General features: G+C 38.5%; 2 protein-coding genes across 6 annotated transcripts in view; one reads left to right on the forward strand and one right to left on the reverse strand.

Annotated features, from left to right (window-relative positions):
- The window catches only part of c4 (complement component 4), a 41,562-nt gene extending 40,152 nt beyond the window's left edge, over positions 1 to 1,410 (forward strand). For both annotated transcript variants that reach the window (XM_017708598.2, XM_017708599.2), the window contains one exon: positions 728 to 1,410. In XM_017708598.2, coding sequence (XP_017564087.2) covers positions 728 to 869 — 142 coding nt within the window. In that variant the 3' untranslated portion in view covers positions 870 to 1,410. The remainder of the gene's footprint in view (positions 1 to 727) is intronic.
- Positions 930 to 22,365, reverse strand: part of trim3a (tripartite motif containing 3a) — a 54,526-nt gene continuing 33,090 nt past the window's right edge. For 2 of the 4 annotated variants that reach the window (XM_017708602.2, XM_017708601.2), the window contains exons 2-14: positions 21,773 to 21,957; positions 19,272 to 19,509; positions 18,453 to 18,604; positions 17,575 to 17,755; positions 13,963 to 14,310; positions 12,608 to 12,995; positions 11,775 to 11,878; positions 11,494 to 11,661; positions 10,609 to 10,777; positions 9,642 to 9,701; positions 9,124 to 9,194; positions 8,718 to 8,858; positions 930 to 6,398 (exon numbers count right to left, since the gene is read on the reverse strand). In XM_017708602.2, the coding sequence (XP_017564091.1) occupies positions 6,246 to 6,398; positions 8,718 to 8,858; positions 9,124 to 9,194; positions 9,642 to 9,701; positions 10,609 to 10,777; positions 11,494 to 11,661; positions 11,775 to 11,878; positions 12,608 to 12,995; positions 13,963 to 14,310; positions 17,575 to 17,755; positions 18,453 to 18,604; positions 19,272 to 19,509; positions 21,773 to 21,918 (2,319 nt within the window). In that variant the 5' untranslated portion in view covers positions 21,919 to 21,957 and the 3' untranslated portion in view covers positions 930 to 6,245. Of the gene's footprint in view, positions 6,399 to 8,717; positions 8,859 to 9,123; positions 9,195 to 9,641; positions 9,702 to 10,608; positions 10,778 to 11,493; positions 11,662 to 11,774; positions 11,879 to 12,607; positions 12,996 to 13,962; positions 14,311 to 17,574; positions 17,756 to 18,452; positions 18,605 to 19,271; positions 19,510 to 21,772; positions 21,961 to 22,365 lie in introns of all 4 variants that reach the window. The other 2 variants (XM_017708600.2, XM_017708603.2) reach the window with 1 other exon arrangement.

Raw genomic sequence — 22,365 nt, forward strand, 5'->3', positions numbered from 1 at the left:
TCTATTCAGCCTACAGCAGTTTAGTTATGCCTGATCACACTGAAGTTATAGAGTGTTTCAGTCTTGACTGCTTTTTGAACAAGGCACAATAGAGCACAGCGAATCAGTGCAGAGCTCAAGTACATACAATATATCGGCCTTAAGTGCACAGCAACGAACACAGCCTGTTAGATTCTGGAGAATAAAGAGATTTAATCTGACTGCTTTGGTGCATAAATCCAAATAAAAACCTTATACGAGGCTCTCAGGGAAAAAAAAGTAGGATATGGGCCCTTTAAAAGCATTTTTTTTGTTAAGGTGTGTGATCTAATGTATGTAAATAAGCTATGTTCTATATTGGCTGCTCTGTATTGTGACTCATTCAAAAAGCAGTTCAGGCTGCACTTCTTAGAAAATGAACACAAACGTGTGGATCTAAACTGATATAGGCTGGATATAAATGCATTGGTTTTTGTGACTTCACAAAAACAATTTAAATTGTGACCTTTTTTTTTTTTTTTTACAGCCTATTTTCCATATATGTGGTACATTTTGAAATTTTGACCATGTTTACAACTCCTTTTAGACTTTTTTTTTTTTTAAATTTATTTAAAGTGAGAAGAACTGTTTTTTCCTAAATATGGGCCCGCTTAAAGAGTTTACTGATTTTGCTCAAAGTCCGCATGGCGCTCTGAGCTCAGGGAATTTCTGCACACGTTTGAGTTAAAGTCACCCATGTGTTTTTCAGATTTAAGTACATCTTGAACAATAAGATGTGGATTGAAGAGGTGCCACCGGAAAAGAAATGCAAGGCATCCAGAAACAGGCATGCATGTCAACTTCTGAAGAACTTCATCGACCAACATCTTGTACACAAGTGCCAGTATTAGTATTAGTCACACAGAAGGAGAGGACGGGTTTGGAGAAAGCATCTGGAGGACTACGCGTAGCAGAGTAAATCGTGTGCTTTTATTTTCAGTGCATATGACAAAGAAAGAAAAGCAATTTGTGGAACAGCACAGTTTAAAGTTCAGCAGAAGCATGTCGTAGCGTTGACCTTCTAATGAAGAGTCCATGTTTGGCAATGCTTAAGTATGACCTCTGTTATGTAAAAGGTACTATACCTTCTGGAATGCGCACTTATTATGAAACATTAGTCCTGTAGGATGTAGCATTACCTAACAAAGATTATGCCTTTCAGACAGTGATGTCTGGATCAGTGATCAATGTGAGATTAACCACCGAGTCCCTGCCTTGCTTTGCCTGACGCATTTAAAGTTCATATTATGAGACGACTGGTCTTAAAAAGTGAACCTGAAACTGTTGGAACTCAAACTGAATACTGATTTTACTGAAATGTCTGCCTTTATATGCCAAATATGTAGCCTGAGTAAAGAGGATGTTATGTCAAATAAAGATCACTAAAGAATGGATTGCTTCACTGATACTTCCTGTTAAATATAGCTTCTAGTAGGGAACAGTGGTTTTAACAGCTTTCTACTGAGTTACACGAGGCTTAAGTCAAGTAGACTTAGAAAATGAGCAATGCACACTAGTCTGGACGGGTAGAAGCAGGATTTGAAGATAAGCTAAAAACGTTAGGAGCAGAACTATTTACACTTCTAACAACCGTCTTTGTGGATCAAACTATCAGCAGATTCTTGGCACAAATCTTTGTAAGTTTTAGCTTCCTAAAGGGAAGTTTCAAACCGACACAGTCTTCCACTTACCCCAGATATAGCTGATCAGCTGAGACTTGTTTGGTGTCCAAATTTTCTATCTTTGTAGCTTTGGCTACAAGTCTAACACCGATAAACACTAGAATTCAGTAAATCTATTCCGTGTATACATTCCCAAAATTCCACTCAAACCGCATCCAGGTTAACCCACCTTCACTAAAGTAACACAGACTTGTCAAAGTGTGGTTTAGGTCATCCACGCTCATGGTTGTGTGATGTGTATTTTTTGAGTCATGTTATGTGTAGATATGTTCGTGTGGATGGTGAGGCCCAGAGAACCTGTGGATGTGATTGTTTTTCCTCTGGTTTTATATTAAGCTTGTTTTGTTTAATAGTCTATTCAGGGGATCTTAACTTTTATGCAGTAGTTATTTATTTGCAATGATGGTTAAAGCTTTGAAGCTTGGTAAGTTTTAGCATTCCTTAATCTGTGTAAATAATCATAACAGATTAACTTTAGCACCTTCTTACACAGTTAGCTTCTTAGGTGACAGCTTCTTGCAGCTTCAGGCACCAGAAAGTGACTGCTGCACCAAATTAAGATGGAATGGGAAAACTCGGAACAAGAAGCTGGCGAATAGGACGCCAACTTCAGCTTTATCCTTCTTACAGTGTTTTGGGGGGTTATTAAACTTTCAAATTATTCATACACTGAAGGATTTGCTGATGTGTGTGAGATTGTGTTTCTAATGCTAAATTCAGTTTTTAACAATAGGTGCAGACTAAATGTTTTCCTGCTGGTATTTACGGCTGATTACCATAATCGGTTATGAAAGAAATAAAAGCTACTGACAGCAGCGCAACCTAGATTAAGTATTAAGGAAGTTGTGGCCGATTTAATCCTCAGAACTCACCATCTCTCAATACACGTGAAGTGGACCTTGACCACTCCAACGTGGCTAATGTGCAGATGTATCCCCTCACATAGAGAACAACAGACAACGCGCCATCTAGGTATGTATATCTCTGGTCGAAACTGACTAAACACCAAGCTAAAACATAGCCAATGAAGACAGAGTTGTAGTAAGGTTGACTGTTTACGGTCCTCCTCATTAGCATGCAGGTGAAAACTGTAAATAAATAATACAAAACCTGTTCAGTGCCTGTGTTCTTAATTATATATTGTACATGGTTGTAAACATTGCCATATACATTACTGTTCTGTACTGTAGGTAGAAGTTACCGCAGCTGCTAATATACCTATTAGCTCATACACAACTGTAAACAAACCCATTATTATCTTTTCTTAAAAAACACAGTTTTTAACATCATCATTGCTAATATATGAACTGTAATACGTTTAATGCCAGATGCACTTATGGCATTGCCTCTATGATGCGTCACAAGGATGCAAGGAGACTAGTCATCGTGTGTTGCGACCAGAAACTTATTTTACAAATAAACTTGTTAAACTAAAGATTTTAGTTATTTAGGTCCCTTTTTTCTCATTTATGAAAAATAAGTAACAACAAATCATTAAATACAAGAAGGAAAAAGGAAAAATGAAAAGACTAACTAAATTCCTTAAGGACATTACAATCACTGTGTAGCTAATTGCAGCAGCCAGCCTTTGTAGTCAAAAAAGTGCCACAGAATCCAACTTCCATTCATGGTGAAGCGCATCAAACAAGCTAAGTTAGATTCACACTCTCTGTTGTTTCCATTACTAAACATATATCTTCATATCGAATATGAATGCATGCTTCAGGGTTTTTTTAAAAAAAAAATAAACAGAAATTGAGAATGTGATGTGATGCATGTGCCCAAAATAAGGAGTCAGAATCAACAGCTGTTATCTTAACTGTGCACTTCTGTACATTTCTATCATGTACAGTAAGTCATACAGTGCAGAATTCTACAGCGCAAGCGAAAAGCTGCCATTTGCTGCTTCTTTTTAAAACAAATGTGACCAAATTTTTCATTTAGGAGCAGCTGTGTGAGAACAAAATTTGTCCCACTTTATCATGTTAATAAAAACATGCAGATTTTTTTCAATGACGTGTGGGACAAGCTAGACCTATTGGCAGAGATTCCTGTGCTTTTTGCTGCAAAATAACCAATCACAACCTGCTGTTTTGGCCTTTTGTGTAGGAGGCAACTGTGAAAATCCCACAAATATATTCTGCCCTAAAAGGCTCACTTTTATCACAATGTCCAGCGCAGGTGGCTGTTCTCAATTACTGACTAGGATCCAGATAGAAAACAAGACCTTATTCCTGACTTGATAAACATGCTGCAAGGAACTGTGTTTACACATACATGTGGATAGCCAATCAGAATGCAAATGACAGAACACCGGTAGTTGTGGCTGCCAGTCGACTCTGTGTCATCTGAAGCTGAGACTACAATAAGTTAACTAACCTGAAAAATAACTGTGTTTAACTGTCAAGTTCAGTTAGAAACTGCAGATTGACTGTATGAGTCAACGTTTTTGCATTTGCTGTGGTCTCAAGGCAGTGAACGTATATCCCACGGGTTAAAAAGTTTATTACATGCTGTGCATGAGCATCACAGGAACAGCCAATACTGGGCTTGACTATACAATACAGCAACATCAAATTAAAGTCAAGGGTGTGGATTTTGCATACAGGCATTTAAACAGGCTATCAAAACTGCTAAATGGCCTCCTTCAACAGAAAAATCTGCCGAAGGAGCATTGAAAAGCTATGATTGGGGTAAATTTGTATTAATTTGTGGATGTGCTGTACACACTGTTGCATCAGGGCTGTTTATTGTATTGTATTGTATTAAAAAACACCATATATTTATACTAGTTACTTTACAGTAAGAAATTAAATTAAACACAATATAAAGCAGAGGAACTCTGATAATATAAATTAACCAAAAGATTATATAAATAAACTAGAGATAAAGAATATTCAATACTGAATAAGTGAAAATGAAAGGTCTTAATGCTGTTCAGGCAATCTTCAACAATCTAGGAATAAATCTGATTACTGAATTAAACATCCTCTCTGACTGATAAGAGAAAGAAAGAGAAAAGGAGGTATAAAAAAGCTCATATTAAGTTTGTGATCACAGATTTATTTCCAGTGCATCAGTGCTTCTTGGCAAAAAACTTACATAGACTAGTGGCCATCAACCTTCCTGCGGAGTTGACTTCCAACCTGCATTTAACATGCTCCTCTTTAACTACCTAAAACTAATGCATCCAGTGAAGCCTATCAAGAACCTCTGAAGAAGTTTATTAGCTGGATCGAAAGCGGTTGGTGACAACCAACAAGACCACACAGGATGACAGATATCCAGGACCAGGGTTGGTGACCACTGCTGTAGTCATTGGTGAAGTCCTGGATGCGGTTTGAGTGGGTTGAGAGATGTTCTGGGAATGTATTTACAGAAAAGGTTTGGGTGACTATTGATTTCTAGTGTTTGTTGGCTCCTAGGACACCACGCATGTCTTGATGGTCTACATTTGGGTAAATGGAAAACTGTAAACTTGATTTCTTTCTGAGCCTTTAACACTTCCTTCTTAAAAGGCAAAGTTTCTGTACATTTTTTGAATCACTCACATTTTGGCAATGTGTTTACATCCTACGCTGAAGCGTTTCATGCGAAAGCGTCTACTGTATGTATGTCAAGGCATTGTGTTGCAAAAACATGGAAATTAGAAAAGATAACCCGTAAATTATAACACTGTATACAAAATTAAAATAAATTAACATTTTTCCCTCTTCAAAAAGGAGCAGACAACATTCTAAATTTATGCTGTTGTGGTGTGTGATATGGCTAACAACCTTGTCAGAAATATGCAGAGATTTTGAAGGCAAACGCACACTAAAACTATAAGCTGCTCTTCCTCTACATGTGCATTTACAGCTAAGACCACTGGCATTCTAAGCTTGACCCTACTGAAGGAGTGTGGCTTTCCAAACTCATATTACAGCAAAAAAAAACTATCAAATGTACATATGATATGATACAAATGTGTCAACATATACAGTGAGTCAATGCACAAATAGTTCAGTTTGATACGAAATGGCTTGCTTTCACAGTACATTTATAAGATAGATCACTGATCATTTGTGAAGTAAACTCCTAAGGAACTTTGCTTCCATGCTGTTGGAAAGGTTTTCCTATTTCATTTAGATGATGGATATATCCAAGTGGCTTGATATTTTAGCTAAACCAAGACATTCATAAAATACTTCATAAAGTACTTTAAAAGCTTAAAGAGTAGCTGCCTTCACAAGCACTGCCGAGAGTACTGTGATTATTATTACTCCCTTGTGTTGGCCGTCTGCAGTCTGATTTGGATTCAGTCAAAAATTCACAATCAATCCAAATCAGTGCAATAAAGAATACAGGATAAATGTTAAGCTCCAGTCCAATTAGCATGGATTCGGCTCAAATAAAATGGTTTGTTGGCTGTTAACATCTCCCTAAAGGTTTTTTGAGTGGCTGAGACCTTTCCGGTGTGCAAAATAAAACGGTAAATGCTAAAGGTCATTGCACCTGTACAATACATTTGCTGGGTCGTCCTTCTCTGGCAGTAGCGGCCCGTTCCTACTGCAGGTAGCGGTACACTTTGAAACAGTGGTTCCCAGAGTCCGCCACCGCTACATGACCGTCGGAGGTGAGAGCCAGGCCCTGCGGGCCGTACAGCGGGTCCGCCGTCGTGTTGATGTATGACAGGAAGGACCCTGAGCTGTCAAACACCTGCGGCAAAAATACAGCATAGAGAAACGGTAGCATGTTTAGATGTGTGGTCACTAAGCTCAACACCGACTTGAATTTCTATCATATCATTACTAACACTGTCCTAAGCCCTATTGGAGCTGGACTAGTTTTACTTGAGAGCTGCTGTAATTTGAGTTCTTAGTGGGATCTGTGATTTCAATCCAGTACTAATCTGCAATGTCTAGTTTGTACAAGTCTACTTAATAATAACACATCTTAAAACTGACATGAACATCCAAGCAATAATGTTTCGATCTGGGCCATCTGAGGTAATTTTGGGAAATTATATATATTCTTGATCCCGTATGCACTGGCCAATCAAATCCCTTACAAATTGTGTTACCAGACCTCCTCTAGTAAAAATAAACCAGCTCAAACAGAGCTTTAAATCATGCATTCACGCATGCAGTCTAAAGGCTGAATTAATATGAGCATGGACACTAGGGGGCAGTATTCAAACCACAATGTAGAGAAAAAAAAGAATATCCCATATTTATTCTCTCTCCTCAATAACAGTTTGTAATATTTTGAAGATGGGTCATGTAAATGTTTGTAATAGTGCATCTAGAACAGCTCTCTTTGCTGTTTTAGGTCAAGCACTGTTTGGATCTCATCCTGGATGATTAGACCTGAAAAAAATAAATTCAAATTTATACATTTCATCTAAAAAAAATGCATTTACTTATTCAAACAGTGTGTTTACTCATCTCAGGAGCAATATCTATTTTTTATATGCTTCTTTGCTGTCAATGGCTTACATGTGTAACAGCTTCAAAGGTGACCGTGTTGAATGTGGTTCAAATGTGGTTAACTGGCATCCATTAACGATGTACTAAGGATGTGTTTCATTTTAATTTAATTTTACTTGATTTTGTAATTAATTATTCATTTTCGTTCAATGATTTAGGTAAACTAGACTGGGCTGGACTGATACTTCCAAATTGACCTCATCAGCAAATATGACAAAAAAAAAAAAAAAAAAAAAAAAAAAAAAAAAGGAATGTGAGGACTTCGTTTTCTTCCCATTATCTTCAGGGAATTCAGAAAAATGTGTCACTCATGGAACATTCTAGAAATTTCATAGTGGTGAATGTGTCCAGTTAACATGGCTGAGTGAAATTTTTTCATAACCTTTAATAGAAGACTCCTAAAAACTGTTTCAAGCATGAGATATTGCACAGAATCACACAATACTGCAAAAAGAATCTGATTCTGAATGTATTTGGAACATTATATTGCAAAGTGTAGCCATGATGGGCTGGGACAGGAACAAATAGTGCTGTTGTAGTTTCACTCATGTCTTGAGCTATCTGAAACAATTTCTTTAAGCTTTACTTACATATTTGCAAATGTAATATCAATAGGACATAAATGGAGCCCCTTTTGTGGAATCCCCCTCCCACCCCAAACACTTCAGGAGCCAATCAAGGTTTGTTTGAGACACAGACTCACACAATGCACAGGTTTTATCTCTGTGTTTTCCGTACCACCTTAAATGGAGAAGCAGTTAGCTGGTCCCTGTATAGGTTCCAGAATGAAACTGGGGCTCCATTTAAGGTGGAACAAAAATAAGAATAAGAAACAGATGAATAGGAAGTCAACCTCAGCTTTGTGTGACCACAGCGCTTAGTGTGTTTATGACTAACACAAGTTGGAATTAAGGTAGCTTACCAGGAAACGTTTGGCCAAACCTGGATATTATCAATAAATGCCTTGAAGTTTGTCAGTTTTGCAAACTCTCAAAGTGCATCGTCTTGGTTTTATGATGGTACTACACTGCTTCTGGATGTTTCCTTGTGAAATATATGTGGATGTGGATGTTTCCTTGTGAAATATATTTATGAATATCCCTCAAGAGAAGCCTGGTTAATCTTCGCTGCTGTTGGAACAAAACCTAGTATCTTCAAAATGACAACTTTACAGTAGAAGGAAAAAAACATACTTTATTTTAATGTACGCCAATGGAACCAGACATTTGGCACCCCCCCCCCCCCCTCCCCACCCCGATAATTTCTCTTAGTCTATTTGTCATGAAACTTACACAGAATGTAAAGGGCAACAGGCACTTTCAAATGATGTAAAAATTGAAAAATGACAACAATGGAGATAAGAGGTTTTGGTCTGACAGTAGCGAAATGTTAAGTTATTGCAAACAAAGAAAACATGCTCATATGTCCTAAAAGCAAGGTGTCCTCAAACCTCAATCAATTTGCCAGAATGTTGACTTTATACATTTTAACATTTACAGTAATTTCTGCTTTATTCATAGAGCCACTGCTTCAGATAAATAATGTTCACCTGTATCCTACTGTTACCCCAGTCTGCAACAATGATGTTTCCATTGGTGTCCACTGCCACCCCCGTGGGAGCATTGAACTGGCCGTTCCCTTCCCCATGAGAACCGAATTTAAACAGGAACTCCCCATCTGCATTATAGACCTGAGTAGAGGAACGAGATCCACATTAGCTGACAGCAAACAGATGTGCTTTTGTCCAGAAAAAGAACGAACATGTTAGCCACTGTATGCTGTCTTTTAAAGAGGCTACAGACCTACTTACCATCACATATGACACAGAATAATATGACATTATAACCATGGGAGAAATAAATGAAAATAGGTTGTTTTCCATGTCACAGCACAATGCTAATACCTGATGACATGCAAAACATCTGAAGCAATAGGCAGAGACAGCCACAGCATACCTTAACAGAGTGATTGTGGAAATCTGTCACAACGATTTCATTCTTGTTGTTCACGGCTACAAAATGGGGACCTAAATATGACAGTAGAGAGGCAGGAGGAGAAGACAGAAACAGAGAGAAAGAGTGAGATTTTGTTTGGAAACTGCATCACTTTTTATTGTAGAGTTTAAACTGAAACTGTGTGGTTCTTCATATGCATTTCTTTTAGGACTTGTTTTAAAAGACATGGATTTAGGCTAGACTTGGACTAAATTTATAACTCAGCAGTGATTCACCCTTAGAAAGTTTGGTAACACTTTATTTGGAGTGGTCTTTTGTAGATGACTAATAAACTCTTCAGAGTATCAGTAACACATCAACAACATATCAGTGAAGTAGCACTAGTGAAGCATCTGAATAAATTGAAATATCTTCAATTTATTCATATCTTCTAGCTTAATCTAGAAACCATCCCACAGTGTTTCTTTTAACTGTTTAATTCTAAAATATATACAGATAGACATTTTAAGGCTACTTACTGAAGACAGGGCCGGATTTACTGAGCCTCGGCTCCGTTGGAGTGTTTGGAGCACTTTTGTCTAGGATGAACAGAAAGAAGAGAGTAAGTACATCTTTTTTTTAATAGGCCTGAAAATATGCCTGTATTGCATGCAGGTACTCAGTATTACTGTGGCAGACTTGGGCTGCAATTATACTTTTTGAATCACTGAATTATATAAATGCTAAATAAATTATATGATTATAATCTTGTATTTTAAATAGATGCAACACTTGAATGGCAGCTGTATAGGACGCTAATCGTACCTTATCATAGACATGAGAATGAATTTCATTATCAGTTATGGAATGAGAATCTCAATAAGGCTGTAACAGCTGACATATACAGAATGATTCATCAAGAACAGATACAAAAGCATCCATCCACATTCTAGCATTATATGAGCTGCTCTGTTGGATAAGATACAGGCATAAGTGGAGGTATTAATAAACTAAATATATAGAAAATGATCATTTAAAGGGAACTTTCTGTTGGGAGGCGTCTGTCCCAAACACTAACCCCTACGTTTACACTTGAGAAAAAATTACTTAAAAATGTTCTGTTTTCTTTTTACGAATATTTTAAAATTTCTTTTAAAGTGAAGTTGAAAGATTTTGATTTAAACCTTACTGAGTTCAATCTTATCTCGAGTTAAATCTTATTGTTTTGAAGTAAATGTGTCCCGAAGTCTGAAAATCAGTGTGTAACATTAAGAACTGTCACCACTGAAACACATTTTCTGCACTTAAGCAATGTTTTTTTGTGTTTTAATGAAAAATATTGTGATGCTAGGAGTGTACAACTGTTCAAAGCTGTCATGTACTGGCTAGCATTTTTGAGTTTTGCTCTAAATTAGCTAAAATTGTCACTGCTGAAACAGTCACTACTGAATTTTGTGGAAAGTACATATAAAACAAAGCAGATCATTCCTGTGAAAAGTGAAGCACCTGAAAACTGCCTGTCCGATGTTCCCTTTGCTCCAAATTTGGTCACCAGTTTGCCGTTGGACTGAAAGATGAAGACGCAGCAGGCTTTGTTGTCTGCAGCTATGATGTGGCCATTCTTGTCCACAGCTACTCCTTTAGGTCCCATCAGTCGCCCCGCTCCAATCTTATTCTAAAACACAAGCAAAGGACAGTTAAACAGCAAACAAAGGACGAGTGAGAGGGCGCTCAACAGCTGAACCTACGTTTTGGTAAACGCCTATTATATTAATCTTTTGTGCTGTTTTACATAACAATATAGACAACAAATGCATGTTTAGACATTTTATTCGATATCTCAAGATATTAAATTCTGTAAATGATACACTGTAATCATCTATTAACAATATATCTATAGTTGTCAACTTTGAGACATGGTCACCATTTTATGAGGTATTCTGGGTGTTATATAACACAAGCCTCAATGTTATACAGCTTTCTCAGATCATATGGAATGTCCTACAGCTCTGTTCATCAGTCAGAACACATCTAACGTTTCTTCTTGGTAAAACCTATGAAATTTAACAGAACTAGCCTACTAATAACATAATTGTATAACATAATTTAATGTGTTTAATACACTTATCTGAAATCAATCTTTTGTATGTTTTATGTTATTTTTTAAGATGTGAATCTTTGAATGGCATGAAATATTTTGATAGGTATAATATTTCCTATAATATTTCTACTTTGGCATTTTATTTCTGAAATAATTGAATCCTTCATTTCTGACTCAAATACTTTCCAAGTATTGGAAATTGGAATAAAATGTGTGGATGAATGAATGGATGAACGGACAGACAAAGCATATTATTTCTTAAGGCCCTGACAATAATTATAATCACTCACTTTAAATTTGCCATCAGAGGAGAAGATAGTGATCCATCTGTTGTCATAGTCAGCTACAATAATATCTCCGTTCATGTCCACTGTGACTCCAGTGGGGCGCTGCAGTTGCCCTGGAGAACGACCTCTCACCCCAAACCGCAGCTTAAACTGACCGTCATTAGAAAATATCTGCAAAATGTCCACAACCACAAATTTAACACCAGTGGCAAGCAGACATTCAAACACTGCACTTTATGCTTATTCCCACTATACATACTGTATTTCACTTTACTGAACTGCACCTGTATGCACTGGTTATTACTGTCAGCCACCACTATGCGTCCATTGCTAGAGGTGGAGATGCCCTGCAGGTTGGAGAATTCTCCTCGCTCCCGCCCCCTCGTCCCTGTGACACACAGATAACAGACACAGACACACACACAGACACACAGTGAGGCAAAGCAAATTTGGCTATAGTTATATTATGCAAGAGCGAACAATGTTATCACACAATGAAATTCATTTACAGCTAATCCATGAAACATTACGCTTAAAGTGACAGTTCAAATTTCCACATCTTTCCACTAATCCACAAGTAGTCAATCAGCCAAGTCCTGTTTGGTGCCAGAAATATTTAGTTTTGCACAATGAGGTACAAGCTAAACCTGCGGGACCCACCACAAGTGTGGGACCAATTTTGAGTGTTATGCGCAGGGGTGGGCGGGAGCAGGAGGGAGGGGGAGAAATGATTCTGATTTTCTGAAAAACAGTCCCGCGCAGACCTCTACTAGACTGTGAGCTATGAAGCTAATGTAGTTACCAAGTAATAAAGGTTTCATCTTGTAAAATATATGACCTGCCTCACACCATAATGACTTGTAAAATGGAATTACACTATTTTTTTCAAAATTTCTGCTGCAATTATTAAGATGTTAAAAATAAAATGTTCATATTGGTGGTAGCTGGAACCAGACTTTTTTTCCCCCCCAGAGTTAGCACCATTTTATCATTATCAACATTATAACTCATAAAACATATCGCTGCTGTTGGAAGAAAACCTTATATCCCCATTTTTGTCATTTTTCAGTGTTTGTGAGAAACACTAATGTAATCTTTGGTCTTTGTTGACACGCACCCACTCTGTAGATAAGCTCGTCCTCTATTGGGTTTTCCTTTTTCTTGGTAGTGCTGTACATGCTGGAGGGCCTCCGCACTGCTTTCTGACGGACATGTCCCCCACCTCCTCCTCCACCGGGGGACTTCACGCGCCTCTTCACATCATCTGGGGACTGCGGGGCATCGCAGGGTTTAACAGCCCGAAGGCGGAAGGGGCTGCCACGTACAGGCTGGCCGTACAGCAGCAGAGAGAAAGAGAACTCCCCCTCACTCCACAGTGAGTAGCCCACATCATACGTGCCGTTCTTATTGTCTGTCACCTCAGCATTAGTGACAGAGCCGTCTGGACCTTTGATCTGAGCCTTTAGAGCTGCGTTCCCTGTCTTTACCAGCTCACCAGCCTTATCCTGAAAAACAAAACAAAAGTAATAAAGTAACAAACTGTATAACTAACAAAGTGACAAACTGTGTAACTAACAAAGTGACAAACTGTGTAACTAACAAAGTGACAAACTGTGTAACTAACAAAGTGACAAACTGTGTAACTAACAAAGTGACAAACTGTGTAACTAACAAAGTGACAAACTGTGTAACTAATAAAGTAACAAACTGTGTAACTAGCAAAGTAACAAACCACATAACTGTCAAAGTAACAGACCACATAACTAACAAAGTAACAGACCACATAACTGACAAATTAACAATCCACATAACTGACAAAGTAACAGACCACATAACTGACAAAGTAACAAACCACATAACTGACAAAGTAACAGACCACATAACTGACAAATTAACAAACCACATAAGTGACAAATTAACAAACCACATAACTAACAAAGTAACAAACCACATAACTGACACATTAACAATCGACATAACTAAAAGTAACAGACCACACAACTGACAAAGTAACAGACCACATAACTGACAAAGTAACAAACCACATAACTGACAAAGTAACAGACCACACAACTGACAAAGTAACAGACCACACAACTGACAAAGTAACATACCACACATCTGACAGAGTAACAGACCACACAACTGACAGAGTAACAGTCCACACAACTGACAGAGTAACAGTCCACACAACTGACAGAGTAACAGACCACACAACTGACAGAGTAACAGACCACACAACTGACAGAGTAACAGACCACATAACTAAGAGTAACAGACCACATAACTAACAGAGTAACAAACATTACAGCAAGTTAACAATTAGTCTATTAACTCACTTCTATCACTTCTTCTATCACTAATTCATAATATTGCAATATTTCAAATTTTTAAAAGGTCGTGTACAGGGCAGGTCTGTATCTAATTTTCATCCCTGTCTGAACTGCAATCCACAGTAACAGTGTGACTCACCTTGGTGGTGACAGTGACAGTAGTGGACTGTCCCACTAGAGCATGCCGGAGCCCCTCTCCTGTTGCCACGCTAGTGTGTCCCACGGCACTTGTGGTCAGGAGGACCCCCAGGTTCTGGATAGAGCGCCGCAGCCCTTCCGTCTCCACCTGGCACTGCAGGTGGCCGTTCTCGTGTGGCTGCTCTGGGAACGCGTGACGCTCTAGTGCTCCCATCCGTTCGCCCATCTGCTTCTGCACCAGGAGAACCTCAGTGGCGCTGCCATGGTTCAGAGCCTGCTCAGTGAAACTGCAGCTGCTCAGGATGTTCTCCTTCCCCTGCAGCAGAGCAGCCAGCTGAGACTGCAGCACCTACACACAGGAGATAACATATAATGGCAGTCTTACAGTCAGCTGGAAAACACATTGAGAAGCTGCTTTGTGAAAACATCCATTGAACTAGGGGTGGCTGATTTGGCATCGCAATACTTCAAGGCATTTTTATGATACATGATATCATAATATATCATAAAATTAGTTCAAACAGACAAAACAGAACCTATAGTACACCCATTATTCAATGTTTTACAAACTGTACTGCAATAAATCCAATAAAACAGGGCTAAATAAGCTCACTTAGCAATGAAATATACAGTTGGTCAGTATTCTTCACATACGGATGATATTCACGAGGTGCTCAGAAAAGCGTATGGCTACATAAATTATCACGATAATGATAAAATATCACATTGCCCATCTCTACATTGAACTGTCTGCTACCTGCACTTCTCTGCTGTTTCGACTCAAGATGTACAAAATACAGTTATGCAATATCTACAACGCCATATCTGAAGAAGTGTGGTTTAGCACATTAGAAATAAATTGGTGTCTACCCTTTTTAAGCCCAATAAATCCAGTGAATTAACACTGCTCATCAAAAGTGTTTTACTGTCATTTTCAAAATGAGAAAAAATGCCTGATTAATGTAAAACAGCCATGTGCTGTTACTCTGGGTAGATTTATCTTCATCACTCAGCTTCATTTTCATCCAAATGTGTCTTCCTTGGTACGAAGAGCAGGTATTGCCTAATTAATGATTTGATAGTTTTCTTCTCCTGCCTGTTTTTAAAAGCATGTATCGATGCTGTCAGAAAATATCCATCCATCCATCCATCCATTTTCTAAGCCGCTTCTCCGTCAGGGTCGCGGGGGGGTGCTGGAGCCTATCCCAGCAGTCTTCGGGTGGAAGGCAGGACACACCCTGGACAGGTCGCCAGTCCATCGCAGGGCAGACAGACAGACACAGACAGTCACTCACACCTAGGGGCAATTTAGCACGTCCAATTGGCCTGACTGCATGTCTTTGGACTGTGGGAGGAAACCGGAGAACCCGGAGGAAACCCACGCAGACACGGGGAGAACATGCAAACTCCACACAGAGAGGACCCTGGTCGCCCGGCCGGGGAATCGAACCCAGGCCCTCCTTGTGAGGCGACAGCGCTACCCACCACGCCACCGTGCTGCCCTGTCAGAAAACAGCATCTCCTTTTTTGTCATTTTGTACAGAATTTGAAAATGCCAGCTGACCTTTGCAATGTGTCAAAATGATGAGTGGACCACTGGAAATGCTCCAAAAGTGCTTGGAAAAATTTTCAATTAACTGCTGCTGTAAAGTTAACATTTTGGAGATACAAGGTTTTCGTCCAACAGCAGCAGCTATGTAGGGCTTTTGGTGCAGATGTACACATTTGAGTATCTTGAGTGTTGATGCTTTGACATGTAATATACTGTTAATGTACACTGAAATGATACACATATTTTAAGATTTGGTTCGATTATTGATTCTCACATAAAGATTTCATTCCATTCTCGCTATTTTTTGTGTTAAAATGTCTTGAATCTACCGAGCTCCAATTACACACAGACTGATTTAAAAGATTTCTTATGGCCTACCATGCCATCTATAACAAAACCAGCCCTAAAAATCACAACCCATGGAATTTTTTATCAGCAGCTTACATTGCTCACAAGCAACTGCTGGAACAATTAGCAATTTGCAGAGTTATGCATTAGAACACAACCAGATTTATTCTGACGTTCAGACAAATAATTCAAAGGCATGTATAACTGATGATATCTTGCACATCTAATGGTATTTTTTGGACAGCAAAAATAAGATTTTTTTTTCTCCACAATTTTATGTTTTTTGTGAATTTGTGCAGGTGACATGAACTCACTCAACCTATTACTGTTGTCTTTGGCACTGGCGCAGTGATAACCAGGGTGACTGAATAGCTCAGTGTCAAAGCAGCTAGAACTTTTAATAAACCTTGAAAGAATTAGTTTATCCTCTGCTTCATCGCATGTAGAGCTGCTTCTCCGAAAGAGGCTCAACCTGGGCTATGGGGATCCGAGAAACATATGAAAACACAAGTTCCAGCTCCTGAATGAAGCGATAAAGCTCTGTGTCCCTTCTCTAAAACAGAAAGCAGCCTACTCAATGACACTAGCCATGTTTACATGCAGCCTAAAAAATCGTTACTATCGTTAATCTGACTAATAGCTCAACAGGAATAGAATTGGTCCACGTAAACACCTCAATCAGAATGGACTAGTCCGATTGAGGCCATTCAGAATACAACTTCTATCTGACTGAACGAGATGGGTAATCCTGTAAATAATCATTTAAATAGAAGAATAATAGCCATGTAAACGCTTTTATCTGATTACATTCCCAATCAGAAAGCTTAAGTACATTCTGTACATGCATGTCGTGTCATAGTGAAAGCTTATAATGTTTAACATGGCGGGAGCAGAAACCGGTCTGCAGAGGAGAGACGGCGGTGGGACAGACGTCAAGCTTATGTGTCTCAGAACACGACGTCTTCCTCTCGGCCTTCGTTTATAAGTACCCGCGAAGTACTGACATCATTTTAAAGCAATTAAAAACACAAGCACTGCTCACTGCTGTTCGTCTCACTCTGACTGGACATGATGCTTGTTAGAATAGAATAGAATTGTAAAACCATTTGTCACTGTGTTTGCACACTGTGAAATTAGACCTCTGCATTTAACCCAGCCGTGCAGTGAAACACCCACATGCATGAACACTAGTGAACACACACCCTAGGGGGCAGTGAGCACACTTGCCCGGAGCAGTGGCCAGCCCTATCCACGGTGCCAGGGGAGCAATTGGGGGTTAGGTCCCTTGCTCAAGTGCACTTCAGTCATGGACTGTCAGCCAAGGGGATTGAACCGCGACATTCTGGTCTCAGGGCCGGTTCCCAGACCTCCAGCCCACAACTGCCCCTGTCATGGTAAGTGGTACTTTACACATGCATGTAATTTTGGATCATATTACTTGTACTGTGCATGTAAATAGAGAAGTAGAGTGAGCACAAGCACCTCAGTCTTAATCTATATTCAGAACACAGTCAATCGGTTTGCTGAAAATGTGTGCATGTAATCCCAGCCACTGTTTGCACGTTCAACTTAATATGACACACCAATGCTACCTCTTACAATATTATAATATTTTACATGACCATATACATTAGATCCACATGGACTGGAACTGTGCCCTGATCAGTGGCCCACCCTGGTTTGTCTGATCCCTATAAAGCCCATTTCTCATACCTTCTGCTTTGTGCTGCAGATGTTCTCCAGGTCAGTGATGAGAGTGTTCTTGCGCTGGTGCAGTGCCCGCTCCAGCTCCTCAAAGGTGCTGCTGATTTCAGAGATGGCGTCATTCTTTCTGTCAGACAGCTGCCTGGAGATATCGTTCACCAAGTCGATGGCCGTTGTTAGCTGAGGAAGCCTGGAGGAGGAGGAAGAACAGGAAGAAAGGGATGAAACAAGTTCCATCAAACCTCTGATTTAATACTACAGTTAAGAGGCCATGGAGATTCGTTTCTCAGATACCAGTGGGCGTGCAATTAAGAATGATTGTTTTTCTTTGTGGTGCTGCAATAACGTTAGGCGGAAGATTATTATGGTTATTGCAGAGTAGATAATTAGCGCTGTAATTGCACAGGTTATGAGCATATTTTTTATTGGTTTTTAACATTGTGGTCACAATGGGTATCACAGCAGGTCTCAAGTCAGACATTACAGGCTTACCTTTTTACGCTTGGATGGGTTTTTACTTTCTGAAAATAATAACATTAAAACTCAAGAATAGCAATAAAGTACAGGCTGAAATCTAACTGCAAAACTACATACTGAGGGCTGGATGTAGGAAAACTTTCATGCCAGTTTTATGCGCTTCTCTCTCGCTTATTAAGTACACCTTCCTGCTCATTCTATCAGCTCTGCTTACTATATAGGAGCACTTTGTAGTTCTACAGAGTGTAGTCCATCTGTTTCTCTGCATATTCTGTTAGCCCCCTTTTACCCTATTCTTCAGTGGTCAGGACCCTCACAGACCCTCACAGAGCAGGTACCAGCCAGGTGGATCATTCTGAGCACTGCAGTAACACCAGGTGCATATTGTGCAGCAATGTGAATGTTCTGACCTGGTCCGAATGGCGTCCAGTTGGTTCTTGAGAGCTGCTTTGTGCTGCTCTAGAACATCCCTCAGAGGAACGGTCACATGCTCCCGGTGTTCTCCCTCTGTGCACTCCAAACACATTGCCGTTTCACATGACTCGCAGTAAAACTCCATCACCTGCAGAGGGCGCCAAGGAGAACCATTAGAGAATGAACAACACAGAGCAAAGCAATACAAATGAACTGTATCATTACAAACACAGTACAGACTACTGTTCAAATTTTTTAAATCACTGTTCAAAAGTTTGGCAACACTTCTTTAAATAATAATAAAACCATTATTGGGTGTTGACTTTCTAAGTGAAAATACGTTAACAGAAATTAATTTTATATAATATATATTAGTATTATATATTTATATAATTCAATGTGGTAACACTATGAAAAAAGGCACATTTTGTTATATGTATTTTTTAAATATGTTTTTAGATATTCTTTAAATATGTTTATTTTTCAATATGTTAAAATCAGCAAATTTCATATAAAATCAGGAAATTGCGTAATTGTGCACTTAAATAGGAGTTTGTTTCTCCAAATTAAAGTTAATTCCCTGTGTAGAACATGTTAATCTATTTTCACTAAGAGTAGAAACAAAACACCAAAAAAAATCAATTGGGAATATTCAAATATCTGCATAAACAACTGTTTAAAATTCATTAAAAATATCTAAAATGATTATATGATGTCAGTATAGTAATAAATAAAAATACATAAATATGTAAGTACATGTATAATGCTGTTCTACATTTACAAGATATTAATGACTAAAATATGTGTTGGCTGACCTTGCCCTCGTGGTTAGGGCAGGAGAGCGGCTGGGCTGTGGCAGCGCTGGCTGACTCCAGCACGTTACAGGCTTCGGGCTGAGAGCACTCCGACTCCCTCTGCAGCACCTCCATCAGATTAGTAATGAAGAAGTTATTCTGCAGTGCTGCTACACCCTTCTCAGGCAGGATGGACGTCTGCCGGCACACCGGGCAGGACAGCGTCAGAGACTGAGGGGGGATGTAGTTCTGGAGGCATCTGCAAAAAACAAACAAAAAAAGGAATGGACGAGGAAATGTTATTTTTTAATACCTTTTCAAAATTTTCTGCATAATTAAATTGTGTAAGGTGTAAGTCTGAGCTGCTTTATGTGAAATGCTTCATTCTAGAGGTCAGAACCCTTCAGAGAAGTGGTGACAGGAACCAGAACCAGAAGAGCTGAACATATCTAAAAGCTCCCTCACAGAAAGTTATTGTGCTTTAACTGCACAAAATGGTTGCAAAATAATTACTGTGCAATAGTTCTTTGACAAGCTTTTGGCTTAAAATGCATTTTTAAACTCAATTTATGGCAGACAGGGACATGCACGGTGTTGCAAGGTAAGACAGGAATATTATTGTGTCTTTATTTGGAATAGCAATTAAAATAGCTATATTGGCATTGCAGGTATCGCATATGCGCGCGTGTGTGTGTGTGTGTGTGTGTGTGTGTGTGTATATGCACAGACAGACAGACAGACAGACAGACAGACAGATGTGTGTGTATTTATTATATATATATATATATATATATATATATATATATATATATATATATATATATATATATATATATATATACACATACACACACACACACACACACACACACACATCTATCTATCTATCTACATCCATTTTACCCCATGATGTATACACATGTACTGAAACCAGTGGAGAAATTCTGTCAAAAGTATACACTCTTAATTTTCAACTGATAACAATATTTGCATTTAATAAAAAGTTTGCAAAAGGAAAAAAAACTCTTTGGAAATACAGGCTCAAAACTGCTGATACAGCTTGTGAATTAAAAGTAAATGTAAATAATATGAATCCATTGTGAAAATCATTATATATTTAAGATTGAAATGATTGAGTAAATGATTAAATTATTTTAATTATTAAATTATTATAAATCATTTAATAATTATTAAATTAATAGTAATGTAAAGCATAATGATAACTCGACTTTGAAAGGTTAACAACAAACATTTTCATTCTGTTTAAGATCAACTGAATATTCATGAATGAGACTCAACACAAATGGACTGTTAAGCCTAATACTGCAGGTCCATATGGCCACACTGATAAAAACACATAACGAAAACTGTATTTGGGTGTTACAAATTCTGACAGGAGGATAACTGTGAGCCATGGGCCGATGACTAACACAGGATTCCTAGGATATGGTGATATTCTAGCAAAGTAAAAGCAAACACTATCCCTGTAACAGCTCACTTACAGTGGGTGGTTTTGAACATGATGTCAAAACACAGCAATGCTCAGACTAAATCCACTGTCTGGAGCAAAGCACTCTCACTAGGCTGGGCCACTTCTGCTTTGAAAGAGGCTCTAGGTCTCAAGCTTGCCAGCACTGGTAAAAGCTGCATTTTGGCATAAACAAAAAGCTCCATGTGAATACAATATGTCACTGCATTACTCACACTCTGCCCTTTCTGATAAGGTCAGAGTTAGGGATAGGCAATACCACTGGCTCAATACCAATACAGTACTTTAAAAAGGGAAAATACACTATTTCTAGACTAGAGATGAGTCGATTTCAAAGTGCCCATATATTAGTTGCCTTGTATTTGTTGTCTCTTGAAGTTCACTTATCATGTTTGTACCACAAACAATCATAATCCATTTTAATATTACCAAATCAATCTTTACTATAAAAAATAAACTGGCTGTTTTTGTTACTGTGCCTGTAAGACTGTATCAATCAATTTTCTGATTGGCTAGACTGTACTATTCCTTATTCTGGGCTAAAGCTCTTCTTACTCTAAAATTAACTTAAACATTAGCATGAAATCAGCATGTGATATCACAAAAACAATATGCTGTTTAGTTTCCGTATATGGACTGTAGATTGAAAGGTTCAGCCTTATCATGTTTAGGTACCTCATCAAATTCTTATTACAAAAAAACTGAGGCCCTTTAAAATGGTTTTATTACTACTTCTCATTTTAGGACTATATATACACACATATATAAAATATAATATATAATATAATACTATATACACACACACACACACACACACACACACACACACACACACACACACACACACGTATTAACAAAGCAATTAAATACCTCTATAAAATGATTGTTTCAGTGATTTTTTGCATTTTTGGGCATTAAATACAATATTTAAAAAAAAATATTACAAGAAATGTATCAGTATGGAAATATTCATTTATGTTTAGATTCAGAAAAAGAAAAAGAAACATCAGGATCAGACTTCTTGACGCTGTACCTTTCACAGAAGGTGTGCAGGCAGGGTAGGACTTTAGGGTTGTGGTAGTGCTCCAGACAGATGCTGCAGACCAGAAACTGCTTGTCTATTTGTCGCACCACTGGACTGGTGCTGCCGGTCTCCCTCTTAGCCATGGTGAGAGGCATTCACAAAAAGAGGTGGAGGAGGCACATGCACCTCTTAACCTACTGAGAGTGAGCGAGACAGAAACGAGGGGATAAGAGTAAGAAAGGAGACAGAAACAGACAGAGAGACGTGGAGAGAAAGAAAGATGCACTGATAAATTTTGAATCAAAAGGAGTGAAGCCCTGTGCTTCTCTTTGATCTGCCAGACTTCGACACTTACAGCATTAATAAGGACGCTAGTGAGAATATATCAGTATGGACACAGGAGCCAGCTGATATTCACTGTGATGTGAATCAAAGACAGAGATGCTGTTTATACTGCTGACCAATTATTGTCAATAGTTAATTGTCACTAAATCTGCACAGTGTTTTAACTGTATTTTGATCTTCAAATGACTCAGAAGTGACTGAGAAATGACTGAAACTTGACTAGGATTATGTGAGGAATCTATTTTTGTTGTGGATCT

The sequence above is a fragment of the Pygocentrus nattereri genome, chromosome 17, assembly GCF_015220715.1.
Source record: "Pygocentrus nattereri isolate fPygNat1 chromosome 17, fPygNat1.pri, whole genome shotgun sequence".
NCBI lineage: Eukaryota > Metazoa > Chordata > Actinopteri > Characiformes > Serrasalmidae > Pygocentrus > Pygocentrus nattereri.